General features: G+C 52.8%; 1 protein-coding gene and 1 long non-coding RNA gene across 2 annotated transcripts in view; both read right to left on the minus strand.

The window, feature by feature from the left end:
* Window positions 1-248: 248 nt before the first annotated feature.
* Window positions 249-22,546, minus strand: part of Dscr3 (Down syndrome critical region 3) — a 24,539-nt gene continuing 2,241 nt past the window's right edge. The window contains exons 2-8 of the mRNA XM_013504689.1: window positions 13,992-14,135; window positions 11,955-12,104; window positions 8,433-8,513; window positions 7,920-7,994; window positions 3,651-3,801; window positions 2,630-2,782; window positions 249-1,585 (exon numbers count right to left, since the gene is read on the minus strand). Of these exons, the coding sequence (XP_013360143.1) occupies window positions 1,503-1,585; window positions 2,630-2,782; window positions 3,651-3,801; window positions 7,920-7,994; window positions 8,433-8,513; window positions 11,955-12,104; window positions 13,992-14,135 (837 nt within the window). The 3' untranslated portion in view covers window positions 249-1,502. The remainder of the gene's footprint in view (window positions 1,586-2,629; window positions 2,783-3,650; window positions 3,802-7,919; window positions 7,995-8,432; window positions 8,514-11,954; window positions 12,105-13,991; window positions 14,136-22,546) is intronic.
* Window positions 10,024-11,948, minus strand: LOC106146696. The gene is made up of 2 exons (XR_001231247.1): window positions 11,180-11,948; window positions 10,024-10,353 (listed from the first exon to the last, which is right to left on the minus strand). It is a non-coding gene; the product is annotated as an uncharacterized LOC106146696 (long non-coding RNA).

A 22,546-nucleotide genomic window follows, 5' to 3' on the forward strand; every position in this document is an offset into this window, starting at 1 on the left:
GATGCTGAGCAGCTGCTGTCGGAGGTAGCCAAATGCCTGAGCTTTGCAGGAAAACCGGCGTGGAGACGTCAGGTGAAGGAGCGGAGGGGCGGCCGGCTCGCTCCTACCTGGCTGCTCGGGGCTGGGCGGAACCACAGAGGCAGGCGGGCTGCCGCTTCAGGTGACAGCATTCCCGAAGGACAGCGGCACCCACCACACTTACGCCTTTCCTAGCGAAAGTACACAATGTGCACACACCAAGGCTTTTCTCAAAGTTGCATTTAGATTAAAATTTTTTATTTCATTAAAAATGACTTCTTCCTTACAAATTTCCCAGAAAACATGGCCTCTTTGTTCTGGCTTCCGTGTTTAACACATCAGCAAGGACAGAGAATTATTGCAGGCATGTGAGTATAAAAGATTTACAAGCCAGAAACGTGTTCTCGGGGAGCCGGCTCTCGGATGACTCAGCTCAGACTTGTGGGGTCACTGGGGAAGCCCAGCGGGGAGCAGAGCGGGCTGCTGCAGGGCCGTGGTGACCCGAAGTCTTCAGCCCCAGCCAGCCTGGGCAGCGCCTCCAGAGGACGGGCTGGTGTGCCCGGCAGGCAGCGTGGCTCTCTCGGCGTCTCGCTGAGGGCCACCGATGGCAGGCCCAAGGAGGAAACCTACGGCACAGGCTCACCACACCCGGCAGCCAGGGTGCAAGGCTGAGGGAAGGCCTGGCTGCAAGCTCAGTCCGTCGGGCGGGTCGCGGCAGCCAAGTCCACCAGGCCAAGGGCACTGCTGGCACGGCCCGAGGAGACGCACCCTCACCACCCGCCCTAGCGGGGGGCTGCTACCGTTCAGGATCACCCAGGAACGGGAGTGGAAACAGAGCTCCCTTCTACCCTGGAATACGGCAGCATGAGGGCATGTGCCGCTTCTGGAGACTGCGAACACCCAGCTCCAGCCACAGCTGCCGAATCCCCTCGGTCCCGGGGAGCACAGAATGTCTTCATTCCAGTCCCCAGAAGTGGGAAGTTACGGTGAAAGACGTCATAAAGTACTGCAGCGCAGAGGAGAAAGGCTCCACTGGGCACACCTACGCCAGCTGCGGTTAAGGAGCGCATCCTTAACCTCACGCGGCTGCATGCGGCAGGCATCCTCCGTGGGACCCGGCCACACCCCCTGCCATCGCCATTCAGAGAGGGCTTCCCTCCTGTCCCCAGGACGTCCTTGCCAGCAAAGCTCAGGCTGCAGACCAACTGCTTCCTGGGGCTACAGAGCAACAGGGACCTCGGGAGTCAGCAGAGATGTTTTCTGGGGTCTCGCAGCAGGCGGAGTCTGCTGCACCCCACACGAAAGGTCTCAGCAGAGGCGCCCACACGGAACAGAAGCCTTGCGGGAATGAAGGAGGTCGAACGCGCTTCTGGCACGGAACAACCACGAACGCAGTGTGTGCTGCTGGCCCGGGCTGCCTGGCCGTCGGGCGAGCCTCTGGACCGCCACCTGCCCTCCGGCCCTGCACTTTCCCGGCTCCCGGGCTACGTGCGGCAGAGCTTCAGCGGAAAGTTCTCAGTGATGAGGTGATCGGCATGGAGCAGCACCACGACGTTGACCTCGAACTCTGTGGGGCGAGGAGACAGAGGCTCGTGTGCGCTCGCACGGAGCAGCGGGCCCGCACGCCAGGCTCGCCAGGGCCACGCCAGCTCTCACGCGAGGGAGCGCTCAGGGGCACGTGGACTTCCGTGCTGCGTCCCACCTGGTGTCGCCTCAGGCATGCAGCAAAACCACGGATGACCACTGCCACGGGTGAGAACGAGCTGTCCACCCAAAGTCTCCTACGTGGAGAGGCGACGGGGTCACGGGGACCCGAACCTCATCGGTGGAGTCACCCAGCCAGAGCTCGCAGAGACGGGGACACAGGGAGAGCCTGCCTCCAGAGCTCAGAGGCCGGGCCGCAGGGCGTGGGGCCCGGCGGGAGGAGACAGTCGCGCCTTGAAGGCTGCGTCCGTCTCTAGCCTGTCCTCTCCTTCCAGCTCTCCCGCTCCCTGCGTCGTGGCTGCTGTGAGCAGCTCTCCTCTGCCCGGCCCTTCTGCCTGGGAATCAGCGGGCCGTGGACTGAGACCTCTGGGGCCGTAATACAGAGTCCCCGCTCTAAGGCGTTCTGCACAGGTATTTGGTCAAGCAATGAAAGGCTGACGGACAGTGCCACTGTGCTGACGGGTGGGCGCCTACGCAAAAAGCGGGGTAGAAAACCACGCGCGGGATGCAGTTTGGGCCTTGTGCTCAAATCTTTACACATACAATCAGAGAGGCCAAGACCCAGTGGGCTGGAGGCCGTCAGAGCGTTACCGGTGATTACCATTCACTCCAGGTCTCGTTGGCGCCCGGCCCCATCCACACCACCCTCTGCCTGCCCGACCCTCACTCAGACTGGCCGTCTCCATGGGCTTTGTGCCACCTGGCCAAGCCTGCAGTGACAACGGTGACCCTGTGTGACAGTGCAAGCTCCACAGGAGCAGACGACATAAGCACCACTGTCTCTGAGAGCTGGCTGGGACAGCAGCGCTCAGAGCAGCGAGGCCCAGCAGACCAGGTGCCGGTCAGGCCTCTGTGAGGGCCGCGCCTTCCCCGGATCCCGAGCGCGGGTGGCGCCTGTGCCGCTTACCCACTTTGAAGTTGGTGGTCTCCAGCGTGGGGCAGGTGAACAGCCTGGGGAAGACCATGTGGATGGGGACCGAGAGGCCCCGGCAGACATCGCCGTCGGCAATCTGAATGTTCTGAATCTCTGTGGCATCTCGGGCGTAGCCTTCTGCGCACCCTGGGGAGGGCAGGACACAGCAGTCAGATGGCCGGACCCTGCGGCGGCTCTGCACCCATCTGCGCTGACACACCTGCCTTCTCCGGTTTGCTCCCCAGGGCTCCAGACAGTGCCTCAACCTGCCCCGCTCACTGTCCTCCCACAAACTGCGTGGGGTTTCGGTGACCGGCAGGTGTGGGTCAGTGAGACCTCAGAGGGAGGGGCCGTGCTATAAAAGCGAGCTCTCACCAGGAGCCGGGGTGCACACCTGTAGTCCCAGGCTGAGGCAGGCGGATCAGAGTTCAAGGCCCGCCTGGGTACACAGTGAGTTCAAGGCCAGCCTGAACTACATAGTGAGACTGTCTCAAAAAAAATCACTCACTCAATCAATCAATCCATAAAAGCGAGCTCTCTCTGGCGCCTGCTCTGTCTCCCAGGGCGACAGCCTTTTGCAAGATGGCACAGCAGGAAGGCCCCTGACAGACGCACTCTTGGGACTTCTGCTCTTTAGAACCGTGAGCCAAATAAGCCTCTGTTCTTCAGAGATTTCCCAGTCCCAGGTAATTTGTTACAGCAACTGAAAACAAAGCCGACACACAGACTTTCGCTGCAGCACAGAGACATGGCCTTACTCTTGCGTCCACCTACATCTTTCATTTTCCCCAGCACTGGGAATTGCACAGAGCATAGAACAATATCTGCAGCTTTTTAAAATTTTTTTTTGAGACAGGGCCTTGTTCAGTTTCTCAGGTTGGGCTCAAACCTGTAATCCTCCTGCCTCAGCTTCCTGGAGTGCTGGGATCACAGATGTGCACCATCGCGCCCGGCTCACCCACACTATTTTAACGACTGACCACACAAGGCCAACAGGCAGAGGGAAGGGACTCACCGCAGGTCTCCACGCGGACCAACTGCAGCTCGATGCTCCGGATGGCAGCGTCCGAGTGCTCCACCACCAGCTCGCCCGTCAGCGGCTGGGTGACCGTGCAGTTGGTGGAGTTGAGGTGGCCTCGAATGAGGAATTTGGGCAGCAATGCTCTCTACAACACGGGAAAACGCGTACGTCAGGCGCATAAGGAAAAAGCAACTATGCGATCATTACTTTCATGCAGATATTAAAAACTCAAAACAAAGTTAGGGAATCGTGACACAATGTGCTGGGATCCTGTTTTACAAATGGGAAAAGTACAACAGCGATCACATCTTTCAGCCTGGACACTGAAAGACTGAAGAGCTAACCTCTCAACATTCGAGGTATGACAGAAAAATATGGTGAATGTTTGAATAAGGGGCCGGGGATACAGCTCAGCAGCGTGGCACCTGCCTGCTAAGTGCAAAGTCCTGAGTTTGACTCCTGGTAACCCCCCAGTAAAACAAAGCAAAATAAAATGTATTATAGTAAAATGCACATTGCATGAGTCTCCTTAGAACACGCCCCTCTCACTTCAAGCACACTCCTCCCACCGTCCTGGCCCGTTCCTGCAGCCGCTCTGGAGCCCTCTTTCCTGAGGGTCTCTAGTTGTGCTGCCCTGGCTCCCCTGATGTGCAGAACCGATTTAAAACGTTCGCCTTTCCTGATCGCCTTGACCTTGGGGAGGCGATGAAAACTGCACGGTGCCAGAGCCGGTGGATGCAGTGGACGAGGACGCCGTGTCGTGTCTGCACAGCTGCCTTTCCGCTGGCAGGCGCTCGGCAGCAGCACTCACTGGAGTTGTGGTCACACCTCACAAGACACTCAGGAGAGGAGACTCCAGAGCTGCTGCAGCAAGCGGCGGGAGTGAGGCTGTGGCTGACACTAGGGGGCTGCTCTGAAGGGGATGCAGGGCGTGTGGCTTTCACTGCAATACATTTTTTAAAAACTTAATTTTGACCACAGCTGTACTTAAGGCTCCTAAAGACACAGCCTGTACAGAAGGACCAGCTCGCTCAGAAAATCATCCTCACTGCCCAGACTCGGATCTAGAAGGCCCCTTACACCAGGCATGAGATGTAAAGAAGTCTCAGGAAGTTGGCAAGGGCATTTAAGGACAACTTGACACAAGGGAAAAAAGGGGAAAAGAGGAGATTTTTAAAAAGGTAAGCAAAAAATATTTCCAATTGTGCAATTTTGAAAAGCCAAGATATTTTATTTCAAGGAAACATTATGGAACGGTTTTCCCAAGGCCTGAGGAAAAGCCTTTACATCTTTTCTTTGAGCCACAGGAAGCTGGCAGGGTGGCTGGCCACGGCCTGTGGGAACTGAGCCAGCCACTCCCGATCATTCCCTCGCGCATTCCCCGTCCAAGAGCAACACAGCACCAGCTGTGGACGTCACTTAAAATCACGCAGGTGGCCTGCAGTGTGTGATCAGCATATACGTAATTTCAAATGTGTCTAGGAGCCGTATTTTTTAAAAAATGGTAAAATGAATGAGCCTCTCCAAAATAGCATCACTTCCACACAATCAGTATAAAACTATGAGCGACGTTTTCATACCGAGTCTCTGAAATGGGTCAGGTTGTTCACCTTCCTGCTCGTCTCCACCCAGACAGCCACGCCTGAGGGTCAGGACTGACCTGGGGCCGGCGCTCAAGGAAGCTCTCACCTGGGCCCCAAAGGCAAGGACTAGAAGTGGCTTGGCTGAGGACAGGGTGAAAACACAGCAAACGGAGCAGTTCGTATTAAGATTCTTTTAGGAAGCTGAGAAAAGCAAAGCTTTCCACGTCCAGCTCGAAATACTGACTGAGGGGCTGGGGATTTAGCTCAGCGGCAAAGCGCCTGCCTGGCAAGCGCAAGGTCGTGAGTTCGGTTCCCGGTACTGGAGAAAAACCAAAAACCAAAAAAAACAACAAAAAAAGAAATACTGACTGAACACTCATGCCGCTCTTCCCAGCAGTACGGCGGGGACACACAGACGCAAATCAACCTCCGCCAGTCTCTGAGCCTCGTCTCCAGCCTTCCTGCGCTTCCTAGGAACTCATCCTCCCAGTGAATCTCTTCCCTACTTAAAAACAAACAGTGGTGTCTGGCGCACCAGCAATTCCATGTACGTGCTATGCCCTCGTCTGTCAACAATGAACACGAATGCTTCTGGCCTCTTCATTTACACGAGCCACCCTCCATCTAGAAAAGCTGTGAGGGACGCCCCCACGACCAGCCAGCGCAGCATCTGTGTCTGAGAAAGAGCTGGTGGGTCTGGTGAGGGGTAGGGTCGGGGGGTGGCGACTCTGCTCAGCCCAGCACTCAAGTTCTAGCCCAGCCAGAACAACTTAGTGAGACCCACCCAAAGGATAGCTCAGAGCAGGGGCTTAGGTTCAATCCTCAGGACTGCAAAAGCAACAATAAAAACCAGTGGATGGGCCGGGCGTGGCGGCGCACGCCTGTAATCCCAGAACTCAGGAGGCTGAGGCAGGAGGATCGTTGTGAGTTCGAGGCCAACCTGAACTGCAAAGTGAGACCCTGTCTCAAAAAGACAAAACAAAAAGCGAAATACTCCCGGTGGATGGGATGTCAGGTACGGTGGTGCATGCTTGTAATCTCAAGACTCAGGAGGCTAAGGCAGGAGGAGTCAGAGCCATCCTCCATCAGGAGGAGTCAGAGTCACACATGGCAAGACAGAGACTCCATCCCAAAAAGCTGAACAAGGAAATAAACAGTGGACACAGCATGCCTCAGTGGTGGAGCTCTTCTTGCCTAGTATGTGTGAGGCCCTGGGTTCCATCCCCAACACCACAAAAAAGGGGGAGAAAGTGACAGGCAACGAAGCCGGCAGAATTCAGGGGCCCCAGATGGTGTGGTCCTGGACAGCGTGACAGGCTGCGATCACACGAGCGTGCCCCTGGGCAGTGATGGGCCTACGATCATGTGAGTGTGCTCCAGGGCAGAGTGACAGGCCTGTGATGACAGAAGCGCGCCCCTGGGCAGTGGCAGGCCTGTCATCACAAGTGGGGCCCTAAACCCCGGAGAAGGGGCACTGCAGGTGACGCTTAGGGGAACACGACGCCTGTAACAGGAGGGTCCCTGAACAGGAAATGGGCATGCAGTCAGACCCTGCTGTTGCCCACGAAAACAGGAGAGCGAGGGCTGAACAGACAGGGAGAGCCAGAGGTGGTGGCGCACCCATGATTCCAGCACTCAGGAGGCTGAGGCAGGAGGGCTGCTGGGAATTAGAGAACAGCCTAGCTACACAGCGAGACCCTGACTCAAAAAAAAACCTAGAAGGAAAAAATGGAAATAAAGCTTTTGTGAATAAGGAGGGAAGCGGGGTTAAAGCAGGGGGGGATGGGAGAAAAGCAGCAGCAAGATACATCATGCGCAGGGACATGCCTTCTGTGATGAATGCGATCCTTACGTGTATCTAAAAGGCACCAAAAAAAAGATGAGCGGGGAGAAAGCCAACCGGCGCTGGGTCGGGTGTGCTCAGAAACCAGAGGGGAGCCACGGCAGAGGCACGGGGGAGAGGACATCTCCTTCTAGAACCTTCCACAGAGCTCCCAACAGGGCCCTTGCCTCAACTGCACCTTCCAAGAAATGAGGTCAGTCACCACTGCCGGGTCCCAGCTCTGCAGTTCTAACCAGCACGGTCCGGGAGCAGAGTGCAGAGCTGGGAAAGAAGGGCTCCAACCGCAGAGCTCGGGAACAGCCGCCTGCTCTGAGCAGCTCCATCCACAGTGACCGCGAGGGCCGCGCAGCGTGGTGAGGGCCACGCCGGGGTCCGGCCACCTGCGGGCACTGCTGGCTCCAGGACGCGCCTGGTGGAAGGGAAAGGGGGCAGAAAGCACACTCCCGCAGTGGACAGCGAGGCAGGCAGGCCAGCACAGACCGAGGTCTAACAAGCTGGGCACCACAGTGCGTGCTGTGGTCCCATGAACTCAGGAGGCTGAGGCAGGAGACTGCTGGCACCCAGGCACTGGAGGTGTGCCCAGGCAACCTGGAAAGACCCTGTCTCAAAAACCACACAAGGCACACACACATGACAAATGTCTGAAACGCACTTCTCTACATAGTTACTGAGCTCCGCGTGCAGTCAAGGTGAAGACACCGATGAACTCAAGTGCAGATAAAAATCAGGATCCCCTCCGCTGGGCCGATTCCCAAATAAGGAACAGGCGGCAGAGGCGGGCCGGAGCCCCGCGGCCGGCCCCGCCCACAGGTGTGCGTGTGCGGGGTGCGCACTCACCTCCTTGACGTTCTGCAGGGTCTCCGGCGTGATCGTGAAGTCCACGGGACTCGGGGTCAGCTTCCCTCTCTGCGGCTACATGGGAGGAAACAGTCAGCAGGGGCGCCAGGGCCCGGGGTCCCGGCACGAACACAGCTCGGCCAGAGGACAGTGCCACGCTCGTCCTCACCTCCCACCCCTCTGGGACTTAATTTCCCCATCCGAAAAAGGACACAGACGTCTCCATCCCCGGGTCGCTATGGGCTCTCATTTACAAGTCAGGGGAGCCCGCTGTCAGCCTCTCTCTTAGAACAAGAGCTAACGCCTTGGCTGCCCCTCGGGCCGCGCTACACACCGAGCATCATCACCCTGCACCCTCGAGGACCGGGCGCACGCAGGCCAGGACGCTGGGCCTCAGGGACACCGCCAGGCTGGCGCTGCCGTGGCCACCGTCCTGACCAGCAGCACCAAGAGGACAGGGCCACCTTACTTGCTGGACAACGGGGCCATAGCAGGCCCCAAGGAGAGGCTTACGGCTGAGTGGACGATGAACTCGCAGGTCTTGGTCAAGTCCTTGGCCAACAGCGACCGCCTCATGTCACAGCGCAGCGTGTACTGGCGGGAAAGTGGAGAAAGTGCCAGTTTAGCGGGCTCTGCGTTTGTGGTAGAAAGCGTGTCCCTGAGCACAGTGTATCTTGCGGCTGCTTTTCTCCCACTCCCTTCCCCTCCCTAGAAGGGGGATCAAAGGCGCAGGTAGTCCAGGAGAGTCGCCATGTTTGTGTCACATGAGGCCGATACACGACATGGGGGGTGTTAATGCTCCACACAGCGCATGTCTGCGAAAACTAAGAGCAGCCAGGAAAAACCACCCGGAGTTCACTTCCCAGCCCCCGCAGGTGCCTCCAGTGGGCCCACGGCAGGAGAGGAGAGCGCAGCCGGGAGCAGCTTCCTGTGTGACCCAGCCAAGCACCACAAGCTCCCTGAGCTCGGCTTCCCCTCTGTAAGCAAGGCCGCGGTGCGCAGCTGCGGGGAGAGTCCAGTGTGATGTGCGGGAGGCACTGAGCACGCGGGGCACTCGCAGACCCAGACCGCATACTGTCCCTCTCCAGCCGAGCCAAGTCCCCAGGGCCAGGCTCACAACGTCCTCAGGGCATTAGTTTACCAAGGCACAGCCACAGAGCCAGAGGCGGTGGCACAGGAGTGTGACCCCAGCACCCTGGAGGCTGAGGCAAGAGGATCCCAAATTCAAGTTGCCCAGGCAAGTTAGCAAAACCCTGTCTCCAAATACAAAAAAAGGCCCGGGGATGCAGCTCACTGTGAAAGCCCTAGATTCAATCCCTAGTACGGCAAAAGCCAAGGCCAAGGCAAAAAAAAAAAAAAAAAAGATCCAGAACTCTTAAAACTAGCTCCTTATGGCCAAGTGTGGGGGTGCACGCCGTAATTCCAGCACTCAAAGGTGAGGCAGGAGGATCTCTCTGAGTTTGGGGCAGCCTGGGCTACATAGTGAGTTTAAGGGTATCCTGCACTGCAGAGTGAGACCCTGTCTCAAAAAAACTAAACATTCACTGTACTTTCAGTCACCCATCGTGCTTGTGTTGCCTTCCTGCTAAACTCCCATTCAGTCTAGCAGGAGCTGTGGTTTGCTCTGGTTCCCCGGTCTCCCCGCTTCTTTCCCGGGGAACCCCCCCAACTTTCAGTGTCGAGTTGGGGCAGCTGGGACCTGCTCTGGCTATCGGTAAATGGGACACAAACAGGAATAAAGAAGGGTGCTTGTCCATGGAGCTACAGACTCCTGTACAGGGCACTTTTAACTGTGCAGGACAACCAGAATCTCTGTGAAGTAACTCTGCGCATGCATTTCAGCAGACATGGTGTGCTGCTGCATTCGACAGGGTAAACCCGTGCTAGCATGGCCACACTGTAGAACAAACATGGTAAAACTCGCCTGAGATCTAAATAACTTTTAAGAGAAAAAGCACTGCTCAAAAAACAACCACAACAGACTGACAGCTCCTTCTACACAATACCTAAGAAATGAAGAAGAAGCTCAACATGACTGAAAAGAGTGAACGCAAAAATCGTGAGGCCTTCACCTAAGCCGTAACAAGCAAACAGTGCAGTCAACTAAGCCCCGGGAGTTAGGAGTTTAATACTGGCTGCATTTTAAAGCCTTTATTTTTTGGCTTGTGATTTCTTTTTACATGATAATGCCACAACAATTCACATTATAAATGGGCAAATTTCTCGGTACCAATATAACTTGAGAAACAGGACAGTAGGGCTTAACAACAAAGCTTTTACCCAAAGTAATGCACCAACCATAACCTTCGGAGTAAGAGGAAAAGAAGCGGGGGCCAAGGCAGGGTGACAGTCTGTGGATCCTTATGCCGAGGCCAGCCATGTGACCACCGGAAGTCACTGTCCTTTCTATTGAACAGGAAGGCTGGAAAAAGACCTGCCAGGTACAGTAACGGATTATTATATGGGTGGACAGAACTCCTATAAAAGATTTACTCAGAAGATGCGATGACAAATTTGAATGTAAACTGTGAGATGACGATATTTGAGGATCTACATTAATTCTGAAAAGTATAAAAATGTTTACTCTGAAGGGCCAGGGACGTAGCTCAGGGGTGCTGCTGACCTGGCAAGCATGAGGCCCTGAGTTCAATTCCCAGTTCCTCCCAAAAAACACAACCAAACAAATTTTAAAAAAATGTTAACTACGAACTTGTAGAAGAATTTCCCTTTTTTTTTTTCTTTTGAGATGGGCGTATTTTTACATGAAGTGTGTTAAGACTCTGGCTCTAAAATGATTCCGGAAGAAATAAATAAATACAGATGAAAAGCTGACAGCAGGGCTGGCGGGAAGAGTCCCTGTCTGGTACACACAGGCCCTGGGCGCCATCTCCAGCACCAAAACATCAAACTCAAAATCAGAAAGTGCAAATCCTAATGAATGTTGAATAGTGTTAAAGATAAGGGAAGTCCGAGGTTAAGCTAAGAAATCTCATTTTCAGAAATCGGACGGGTACTCGGGGATGCACGCAAATCAAAGCTGCAGACCTCGGAGGCGAAGCCTCAAATGGTGAACCCTGGGGACCCGGGTAAAGCCAGCACTGCTTTTAGGGGTTGTCCAAAGCCCCGTGGGTATGTGCGTAGTGTGTGTGTGGCCTGGAACAGGTGCACTAATAAAAGGCCTGGTCACACAGTTTTCTTCACAGAAATAAAGTGCAGCAGCCGACATCTGACCCATGTCTCAGGCAACTCACTAAACTTACGTGCAGACAAGTCTTCGGTTGAACCGCCCGAGTGTTTCGAGGATTTCCTTTCAAAGGTGCGGTATTCTAAGTGGGGAAATGGTATCTACCAAATCTCAGTTATCAACGGAAACTTCTAAATTAAAACAAATCCCCGGCAGCCCGTCTCGCGTACAGAAGCGGCGGAGCGCTGTCTCATCTGGCGGGGGGGCTGCCGTGTGCGGGCGGCACAAAAGTACCTTTCTTCCCGCGGAACAGAGGAAAGGCTCGCGCCCTCTGGCTCTGAGTCACGATCCGCTCTGCTCCAAAGACAACAATGGCAGCTGTGAAAGCGCCCTGACCCAGCCGAGGTAGACGGGAAGTCATAAAGCCGCTTCCCCTCATTCACAAGGTCCGCTCAGTGAGGAACACAAGCCTAAGCAGTCGCCTTCGGGTGTTAAACAAAGAGATATTTGTAAGAATAAAATAGACAAGTCACGTGCTGGTGCCAGAAAGAAGCCAGGACGCATCTCCTACCCAGCAATCAAAGTGCCGGAAGTGTCCGCGTAGGCTGAGCGAAGCGCAAAGGAACCGTACAGAAGTTACAGCCCGGTTCCTGTCCTAAGGGACGTCACACAGGAGTGTGGACAGCAGAGCAGAAGTGAGAGATCAGTACTGAACCGAGTGCACCCGAGGGCCCGGGACTAAGTCAAGTGCTCAGTTCCTGGGGCCGGTGAGCAGCTTTTAGCGAGGGGAAGAGCAAGCCGGTTTCCTGCAGGAAGAGGAAGCAGGGGGGTGACGGCCACCGGGAGCTCACCTGGATGTTGACGAACACGCCGTGGTAAGTCTCGTACAGAACTCTGTTGCCCTTCACGTGCAGAGGAAATTCGAAAGGGATTTCTGTTTTGCCACTGGGAAACTTTCCTGGCTTCACCATCTCAATGGTGCTGTTGAGAATCTGGATTGGCTGTAAACAAAAATCAACTCAGTCCACAGCGCCTGCTTGCAGATGGCCCCTCCAATGACAGTCTATCGAGCACCTCCTTGGAGACACGGCGATCTGGGCTCCTGGACGCCACCAGCCCTTCCTGGTATCTCTGGCAGCAGAGTACTGGGTCTGCACATGAGTCCAACTGTTAACTTTTTCTACCCCTTGGCGGTACTGGGGATTGACCCTAGGGCCTTTGCGCTAAACTACACCTCTAACCCTTTTATTTTTCAATTTGAAACAGGGTCTCACTAAGTTAAGTTCCTCAGGCTGGGCATGAACTTACGATTCTCCTGTTTCAGCCTTCCAGAGTGATGGGATTATAGGGGTGGACCATCATACCTGGTTGAACTAGTTCCTTTCTTTTTTTTTTCCTTTTGAGACAGGGTCTTGATATGCAGTTCAGGCTAGCTTTGGACTCACTTTGTAGCCCAGGCTGATCTCGAACTCGCAACAATCCTCCTGCCTCAGCCTCCTGAGTGCTGGGATTACAGGCATGTGCCACCACACTTGGCTTTTTTTTGTCTTTTGGAGCCAGGTTTTCACTAGGGAGCCCAGGCTGGCCTCAAACTCATGTTGTTCCTCCTGCCTCAGGCCCCTGGGCGCTGGGATTACAGGTGTGCGCCACCACGCCTGGCTTGTTCCACTTTTTTAATCTGGCGCAGTAAGGGTTCCTTATATACATCCCTCTTTCCTGCCTAGATAACTCATTTCACTTCCCTAACAGGGGGAATCTGCAGAACGCAAAGGCGGACACAGCGACATATAGCTGCCTGGCCAGGAGGCCAAGGTGCTGTCAGGTGCACGAACACCGAGCTGCCTGCTTCCAGGCAGCCTCGGCCTCCTGCAGCTGTGTGGACAGGGCGGGCCTCTCCCCCAGCCCTGTGGCCACACAGCCCTCCAGCAGAGCCTCCGAGGAGGAAGGCAATGCCGAGGACGCGCATCTCGTTGTGGTGGACTAACCGATGGTCAGCTCGAGTGCGGACATCCAGCTGAACTGAGTCAGTGTGGCTCTGCGCATGGAGGGCATAAAAGGGAGACCTGCAGGGGGAGATGGTGCTGTGGGCTCTCCCGGAGAAGCTCGTCACGCTGGTTTTCCTGATATGCACTCAGCTGTTCTCATCCTCACGCCATGGGATCCAGGCCCTCGGCTGGATCCTGCGGGTCTCTGGCGCCTGGACAGATCTCTTGTGCTCTTCTACATTTGACTTTGTGGATGAATATTATAAAATAACCCCATAAATTATGCGTCCTATATTAAGTCCATTGCCTTGCCAACCACTGACTACAACAGTGCCCTTCCAGCTTGGATTTACCATCACCCTGAGAAAACCCACGGCACAGAAAGGCAGTCTCTAAGTGCTAATGAATTACTGTAAGATGACTGCAAGGACGTGGACCGCTCCTACATCGGAACACTGCTTACTAACAAACTCTCTTCCCTCTTAACTCTTCCTTCTCGAGTGAAGAGCTGACATGGTCCTCAGGAAAAGGAAACAGCTCAGGGAGTTCACATTCTGGAACACAAAACTACTCTAAGTGACGCAAAAGAAAAGCCACTTGCTCCATCTGCAGCATACCTTGACGTCAAATCCAACAAGAGCAACACGCACAGCTAAGAAGCGAGTTTTCATGGAGACGGCAAGCAGCACACGCAACTTCTCGGGAGAGCTAACGGTGAAATCGAACACCCACAGCCCTCTAAGCCTATGTACCAAGCAGGAATAAAGACAAGCAGGCCCTGTAGCAGGAAATTTTAGAAACAAGTATGTGCATGTCTTCAGGTTAACCAGGAAGTACTAAAGGGTGGGGATCACCATCCCTTGCAAAGTAACAGAGCACTCCACATCCAACCGAGCATCTTACCTTCACGGAATTGTAGAAGGCTTCGAACACGCCCACGCTCTTGGCACTCAGCTGCAGGTTCACAGTCCCTTCCATGGTCAAGGACACTCCCTGGTGCTGGACGGAATCCTTACTGGAGATGACCACCACGCCCGAGAGCATTTCCTAGGGGCAAGAGGCGGCGCCCATCAGACCAGCACCTGTGCCTCCTGCGAGGTCCAGGATGAGAAGGCCCCCGGCCCAGGGCAACGGTGCCCACTGAGAACACTGGGTACCGCAGAGGGCACGGGCAGGGCTTCCACGCACGTCTCTGTTCCTGGCTGGGAGAATCCCAACGGCTGCCTACTCCCAAGGGCACAGGAAAAGGCCGGGACACACTTACAACTGACAGGCGCCCTCGGGGCGCTGGAGCCTGCAGGGGGTCAGCACCACACAGCAGCCCCCTCCAGGGACTGTCCTCAGCCCCTAGTTCTGGCTTGCTCGGAGACGCACACCTTTACCCTGGTTCGTGAATCTCTCGGAGAAGCCTTCATGACAAAATGTCCTCACTTATCGGACGATAATTCCTGAGTAACAGGAGGAGGACAAGGGCCATATTCTCTTTAGTATGGCAGTGGCTTCCTGTCACCACACATCCTGCTGGCCGCGGTGAGCGAGGGGATGCAGTGGAAGAGGAAGTAGAGGAGCCTGAACACCATCAGCCAGGGAGCCCGAGATGAACACAGCGCAACACCCTTCTGGCGGGGCTTTGGAAACAGCGTGACCGCCGTCAAGGGTGCCATGGCGGCAGAAAGGTGTTCACACAACCAAAACAACAGGAAAAAACTGTCTTGCAGATCAACCATTACAAACACCTGTGCTACCCATGTGTCACGGGCTTTAGTCACCCAGTGCAATCTGTTACCTTGTTCTTAAAGCCCCCGGCATGTGGGGAGTCAGGAATATTCTGTGACCCTTAAATGTTCTTAGGTATTTTGTTTGTTTTCCACTACGCACCCCAAATCCCTGAAATCTGTGTTGAAACACACACTATCATCACCATGTTAAGCAGGTGGTTCATCCGGGAGGAAGCTGGCAGGACAGCTGCAGAAGGTGTTCAGCAGTGGGTGGGTCTGCATCTTCTTCATGTCAACCCCCAGTAAATAGAAGCAAAGCATGTGAAGTCCTGTTCTACACCCTACAACAATGCATTATACCTGAAAGCTAATACAGCCTGTAAGTTTTGGCATAAAACCAAATCAAATGGATTGGACTGGAAAAACTTCAATCTTGTTGGCCATGGCTCGTCATGGTATCTTTGAACCAGTACTTTTCAAACTGGGCTCAAGGCCACTGCAGGCATCTCTGCAGCCACTTTGGGATCCGAGGAAGATTTGGGAAGGAATATGAGGAGTTGGATAATTTCAGCTCAAACAGAACAGCTCTGGTTTATTTGTTTATAAACTACTTCAATGTGTATTCATAAAAATCAATACATCAAGTTCATTTAACAGATTTCACTGCTTCAATTATTTTTGGACAACCTTTATCCTAACCATGTTCCATGTCTTGAGCTACTTAGGAGAAAACACCCATCTGTAATTTACAAGATGGAAGGAACATATATTCTCTACCACCTTGAGAAGAAACCATTTCTCTGGGCCTGAACTTTTTCCTACGGACAAATGAGAGAATGAACTGTCTCCTCACCATGGAAACCAAGAGACCATGCTACAGTTGCTCTCTCTAGAAATATGGCCAGGAAATCTGGGGTGCAGGTAAATCAGAGGGATCTTCACCTTTACGTGCTGTCTGAAAATTTTCTGACAGGACATATTTAAGGGGGTGATTTCATTTTTTTCTTTGATTTATGGAAATGTTTAAATGTTACCATTTTTTTATATGGAAAAATGCAAATAAGAGGTACAGTTTCCCGAAATGTGACCTGGAAACAGCAGGTCCAGAGGACGCTCTGGACGCGAGCGCAAGGCTGTGTGGCCGGGCATGGCAGGCCCTGCGCCCGTGTCCCTGCGTGCACCACACCCATCGGCATCTCGAAGGCTCTGCGAAGTCTGGCTACGGCCGGGAGAGGCCGCCAGGGCCCGAGGGCCGAAGACAACAGCACTGCGCTCTGCGGGGCCGCCTCCCGCCCTACAGAGCTGCACGGTGGGCCTGGACATCTACACAGGCCAGGCTCACTTCAGGGCCTTCTCCCTGGGGCACTGCCCTCAGCCACGGAAACAGGGTGCTCCTCCGCCTCGGGCTGGGCCTCGCGTGCTCCTGGGAAGGCACGAGGTCAGCCTCCTGGCCGCCAGCGGAAGAGCCAGTGTGCTCCCTGAGCACAGGCTGGAGCCGAGCGAGGAGCCGGGCGGGGCGGGCTGCAGACAGAGCTGGGGTGACAAACGCTGCGGATGTAGCTGTGAAGAAAGGCAACAGCAGGCGGGACGCGGGCTTCACTTCCACTTTTCAAGAACCTGCCGTGGCCAGGGGTGGTGGTGCACGCCTATAATCCCAGCACTGGGGAGGCGGAGGCAGGAGGATCACTGTGAGTTAGAGACCAGCCTGGGCTACAAAGCGTGCTCAAGGCCAGCCTGAACTGCACAGCGAGACCCTGTCTCAAAGACAAAAACAAAAAGAACCCGCCCCGCCAGGGACTGGGCCACTGAGCCAGCACAGAGCGCTGGAGAGGAGGCGCAGACGGCGACACCGAGGCACGGGCCAGAAGAGCCCGCTCGGCCCGCAGAAGGAACTCATGGAAAGGGGCAGGGACGTGCTGGGAGACAAAAGTGACAGCAGTGGCGGACTGCCCGGGACGGGGAAGGGGATCGGGCGTGGAGACCAGCGGGTCTGTGGGCTCAGGCAGGGGCACTGGCTGGGGAAGGCGCCCAGGCGGGGAGAGGCGCCATCTCCCCAAGGCCTGCCAGAACTGCTGCTCACCAGCCCATGAGAGGTGGCCCTCAGTAGCCTGGGCCATGCCGCGCCTGAGGCAGGGCAGGGAACTGGGCGGAGGGGTGGACGGCAGGGTTCGGGCCACACAGGGGCTGGCTGGTGGCAGGAGCAGAATCTGCAGTTAGGGGAGGAGCGCTGCCTGCGCTGGCTGAGTGGGGCCCGGGTGCGTGACCCCTGTGACCTGTGCAGGCGCTGCAGCCGGGGGTGACCGCACCCTCAGAGCACAGTAGCTTCAGATGCCCGCCCGGCAGGATGTGCTGAGCAGGCAGAGACCACAGAGACAGTGGCACTGCCTTGCGGCCTCTACACAGGCTGGGATGATTCTGCAAATGCTTCTGGTCCATTACGTAAGGGCCAGGGTGCAATTTAGGAGACAAGCCTTTTTAGGAGTACTAGGTTATTCGTGAGAAAAAAAGAGACCTACTTACAAGTTGAGATGATTGCTTCCTAAAACGTTCAAAACCTCCAAAATTAGCTCGACATCCCGCCTACCTCAAAGATCTACATTTCTGACCCTAACAGCATTCACTTCTAGTTCATTTACTAAGACCCTGGCAGGACAAAGTGGAATGGTTACGCTTTTTTTTTTTTTTTTTGTCTTTTTGAGACAGGGCTTCACTATGCAGTTCAGGCTGGCCTTGAGCTCACTTTGTAGCCCAGGCTGGCCTCGAACTCGCAGTGATCATCCTGCCTCAGCCTCCCGAGTGCTGGGATTACAGGAGTGCGTCACCATGCCCAGCAGTTATGCGTTGTTTAAAGTAGCATTTCAGATTTGCAGTTTTTCTTCATAATAATAAGCTGTTTATTTTTTAAAACAAATTACATGCAAGCTAAAGAGGGCAAAATGCAGAGAGTACCAAAAGTTTTGTGGTAAAAGGAATCAGCCCACAGTGCACAAATCCCTTGTTGCTGAAACCTGGCTGTGCTGGGCAGTAAATCTTTTATGGACGTATTTCACAACTGTAGTATTTAACAATGCCATTTTCTGAGCATCTGTGCCAGATTTAAAAACGTGAAACATTCTGAATTTGTTTAAAAAAACTACACTTGCATTAGGGAAATATTTACTGCAGGGTTCTAATCAATAAGCTCCCCTAGTGCACTAAAGATATAATTTATGATGGATCTGAATCAAACTTTTTGATCTAGAACACATTAGGGATGGGCGTGGTGGCACACACCTATAATCCCAGCACTCAGAAGGCTGAGGCGGAAGGCTGAGGCAAGAGGATCACTGGAGTTCAAGGCCAGCCTGGGCTACCAGGTGAATTCAAGGCCAGCCTGAACTGCATGGTGACACCTTGTCTCAAGCAAACAACCATATTAGGGCACCATTCATCCCGTTTCCTGAGCCACAAACATCATAATCCCTGCACGTTCCGTTTGGTCACTGACCACCTTCCTCCAACCAGAGGGCAGGCACTGCCGATCTGCAAGTCATCGGGTGAGCACTGTCTCCGCCATCAGGCATAGTGTGAGGAGCGTCACGGCAGACAAAGGAGAGCGCCCAGGGCTGACAGACTGTGTGCACCACGGCACAGCGATGGTGCCGACCACCCAGCACCACGATGGCCAGGGCCCGCGCTCGGCATGCGGCCTTTGAACGGGGCTCACTTTCTTTCTGTAGATGAGAAGAAAGACCCACAGTAAGCACGGTGAGAGCTACGCTCGGGAACTAGAAGGCCAAGTTAAAATATTCACTACTATCGACGCCATGGGTGTCATGTGTCACTGAGTTCTCCGAGCCTCAGTCTTCTCAGCCATAAAATGGGGCCGCACCTCCTCATCACACAGCTGAAGTGGGCTATGCTGGTGTAAGTTACTAGGAAACACTATTCGTTAACTGTTCCCGTGAGAGAACACCTGTGCTGGAAACACAGAATCGGGGCGCTACTGATCACACTCCTGACAGCCCTGTCCCACGTGTAGGACTGGGGAAGGAAGACAAGGGTTAGACCCAAGGGGAGGGACTCAGAGCAGGCGGCCTCCGGCAGCGCTGCAAGCTAAGGAAGGTCTAAGTCATGCGGGCCGGTCCGGGAGCTGGGCTCTGGGGAACCAACCTTGAGACAATTTCCTATTGTTTTCTATTTCTGAATGAGAAAACCGTATTTACAGAATTCTCAAATCCCTACTCCCACATCTATTCGAATCGTTCTCTTACCGTCTAACCCTAACCCAAATACTAGCAACACATGGGGTCAATGTGTAGCTCTAGAGCTCAGTCAAGGTAAGTCTTGTCAGCGTCTAGAACCAATATCCACAATATTATTTATAACTACAAAGCAAAACCCATCCTGTGCCTGGAAGACCACAGTCCCCCTTCCAATTCACGCACTTAAACACTATCAGCCTCAGCCCCGCTTCCTCTCGCCCCGGAAACCACCAGACTCTACTTTGTGGTCCGTCATCTACCACACCCGCTCTTATTCCAGTACTTTATCATCTCTCACTTCATGTATCTATCTTTACTGGCCTGGAGCCCTCTGGAAACCAGCAGACGGCAGCCCAATGAATTTGATTCAATAATCTAGAAAAGAATGGGATGTGTGAAAACATCCCCGACACACTACTGAGCACACACGTATGCCCGCAACCACACATGTGACGCACGGGGACGGCGGGGGAGCGCCCTTCACAGCCTTCTCACCGAGCACGCACTATACTACACATATGCTTTCGCTAATTTTAATTTTAAAGTAATTTTGTCAAATTTTTTTTCCTAGAGAAAAACCCCGAAATCAATATTCAGCCAAAGTATAAAAGGTTCTCTAGTGTCCACAGACCAGAGAAACAACCGTTTTCAAACCCTTCCACAGCTGAAGGACCGAAAAGCACAGCAACAGAATCTGCACATGTTGAAGTAGAATTTTACCAGTCGTTTTAAGTAACTGGAATATCACAATGTGATTCATAGCACTCCTGGGAAAGGAATAACCACAAGGTTCACGTTACAAATTCTTCCATTTGCATAAAAATGCCCATTGTAGGGAGCAGTGGCCAGTAAGAGAGTGGTGGACCGACACATCCAGTTGGAATCCAGATGTCATTAGCTGGGTGATCCAACTCTTCAGCCTAGCTAGGCCTCAGTTTCCTCGCTAGCAAAGCGAGAGTGAGGCTGGCTATCAATCCCCCAGCCCACGCCCGTGTTTCCCAGGTGCCTCTGCTGGGACCCGAGACGGCCTTCTGCCTTCCGCACTCACAGAGGCAAGTGACTGGCTGGAGTGACGGGCACTCGGGCTCAGGGAGCCTCCAAACCACACAGGACAGAGAAATGGGAATTCCACTTCCAGCTGAGGGTGGGGATCGGGGAGAGAAGAGCCACGCCCGCCTCCACCATGTGCCCACGGCCCTGACACCTCGTGCAGGGACCAGCCACTCAGCCCCACCGCCCAGAGAGGGCAGGTCCCGCCTTACCTGAGGACCAGCGTCTGGCGCCTGAGTCCCAGGCACAGGGACCAGACACAGAGTTCTGTCACTTAACTAGACCTAGTTAACAACTGGTGCTTTTTTGCCTTTAAAACAATAAATAGTAACAGCTTAGTGGAAGTTAGATTGGTGTTTCTTTTACAATCATCATACAAAGATCTCCTTTTGTGATGCACTTACGGAAATGCAAAAAGTAACTGAAGATTTGAGAAACACCGCTCCTGATACCAGCATCAAAAGTTGTGTTCTTTGGTGTAGGTGACACCCTCTTCAGCTCTGCTCCTGGCTGTGCAATACTCCTGCTGGGGCAGTTCCACAGTCCCATTTCCTGTACCTTTTCTAAGTCTACTTTTCATTACTGTAGTACTATAGTTAAAGCTTCCAAAAATATGTCAGCATCTCAGGTAAGAGTAAAATCTCTGAATAAAACATGTCAACATTAAACAGAGCAAGTATTAAAGCTAACTGTATAGTTTCTTGTCACTGCCTACCCCATATTTATTTGGAAAATTTTCCAAGCTCCAGAAGTTATGAAACTACAAAGTAGTGGAGAAGTTGGAACACTCAGACAATTGTAGTTGGACAGTGAAATGGTGCAAAAGTTCTTCAAAGAAAGTTAAAGTTACCCAGCAAAGCCCCTCCTACGTATGTATCCTAAAGGAATGAAAATGCATATTGACATATTCACACAAAAATCTGTACTGGTGTGTTAATAATAGCCAAAAGGTGGAAGTAACAAGTGTCCATCGACAGATGAATGGATAAATAAAACATGGACTATCTGTGCAGGGGAATATTACTTAGCCAGAAAAAGAAATGAGAAACTGACACATGCTACATCATATATGAACACTGAAAACATGCCAAGTGAAAGAAGCTAGTCACAAAAGGCTACACATGGTATGATTCCATTTATAGTGGTACCTTGGTTCACGAATTTAGTTTGTTCTACGATTTTGGGAAAGACGGCCACAGTTGTGTCTGTCACCTGATACAGAGTGTGCAAACAAAAGCAAAATCTTGCCAGATGCTTCTGTTTGCGAGCCACATCATTTGCAAACGAAAGCGTGAACTGAAGTACCACTGTATACAAAATGCGTAGAACAGGCAAATCCAGAGACAGACTGCCAAACAGTGGGGACGGATCACAACTCTATACACACACTAAAAGTCACGGAATTATATGCGTTGTAAGGGCTTTATGGTATTTAAATTATATCTCTATAAAGCCGTCATTTTATTTATCTTTTTGGTTTTTTGAGATAGGGTCTGGATATGCAGTCCAGCTTAACCTTGAACTCATTATGTAGCCTAGGCTGGCCTTGAGCTCCCCAGTAATCCTCCTGTCTCAGCCTCCCACATGCTGAGATTCACAGGCTGGGATGACAGGTCTGCACCGTTCAGCCAGGCAACGCTGTTATTTTAAAAACTATAAAATAGACCCACACTGCTCTCAACTAGATTCATCAAGTGGTAAAGCTGTGCCACATTTGCCATGTCTCTTCTCCAATACACACAGAGGGGAACATATGCAAATTGATGGCTAGACCCTCTGAGATTTAGTTACTTTAACACTTTGCTTACAATCCAGCATCGCGTGAAGTATTCTCCCACACAATCAAAACAAACATACTCTACAAATTTAACACCAACACAAAACCGTTTAACCTATGGTTCAAGCTGAAATTTAACTGTCATCAATCCTTGTGTGTTGTATTTGGTTTTCATGTCCCTTTAGTGTCTTTTAATCTTGAAAAACTCCAACCAAACTGCATGTGAAACACTTCAGAGAATCAACTGAGATCTCATCCTACTGAAAAGTTTCTGCACATCTAAAGAAATCGCCAGCAGAGTAAAAAGAAAAAACCCACAAACTTGGAAAAAATTTTAGCTGACTGTCCCTCAGACAAAGGCTTCTATCTAGCACATATAAGAATTAAAAAATATCAGCCCCCCAAATTCAAAGACCCAACCCAAAAATGGGCAGCTGAGATGAATACACTTCTCAGATAATGAAATACAAATGGCAAATAAATACATGAAAAACGTTCAACAACATTAGTCATTCGAGAAATGCAAATTAAAACAACACTGAGATTCCACCTTACCCCAGTAAGAATGGCTAGCATTAAGAAATCAACAAATAACAAATGCTGGCGAGGCTGTGGAGAAATAGGAACCCTTCTCCACTGCTGGTGGGAATGCAGACTGGTGAAACCACT

This window comes from Chinchilla lanigera, unplaced genomic scaffold (genome assembly GCF_000276665.1).
Source record: "Chinchilla lanigera isolate Chin_1 unplaced genomic scaffold, ChiLan1.0 scaffold00006, whole genome shotgun sequence".
Taxonomy (NCBI): domain Eukaryota; kingdom Metazoa; phylum Chordata; class Mammalia; order Rodentia; family Chinchillidae; genus Chinchilla; species Chinchilla lanigera.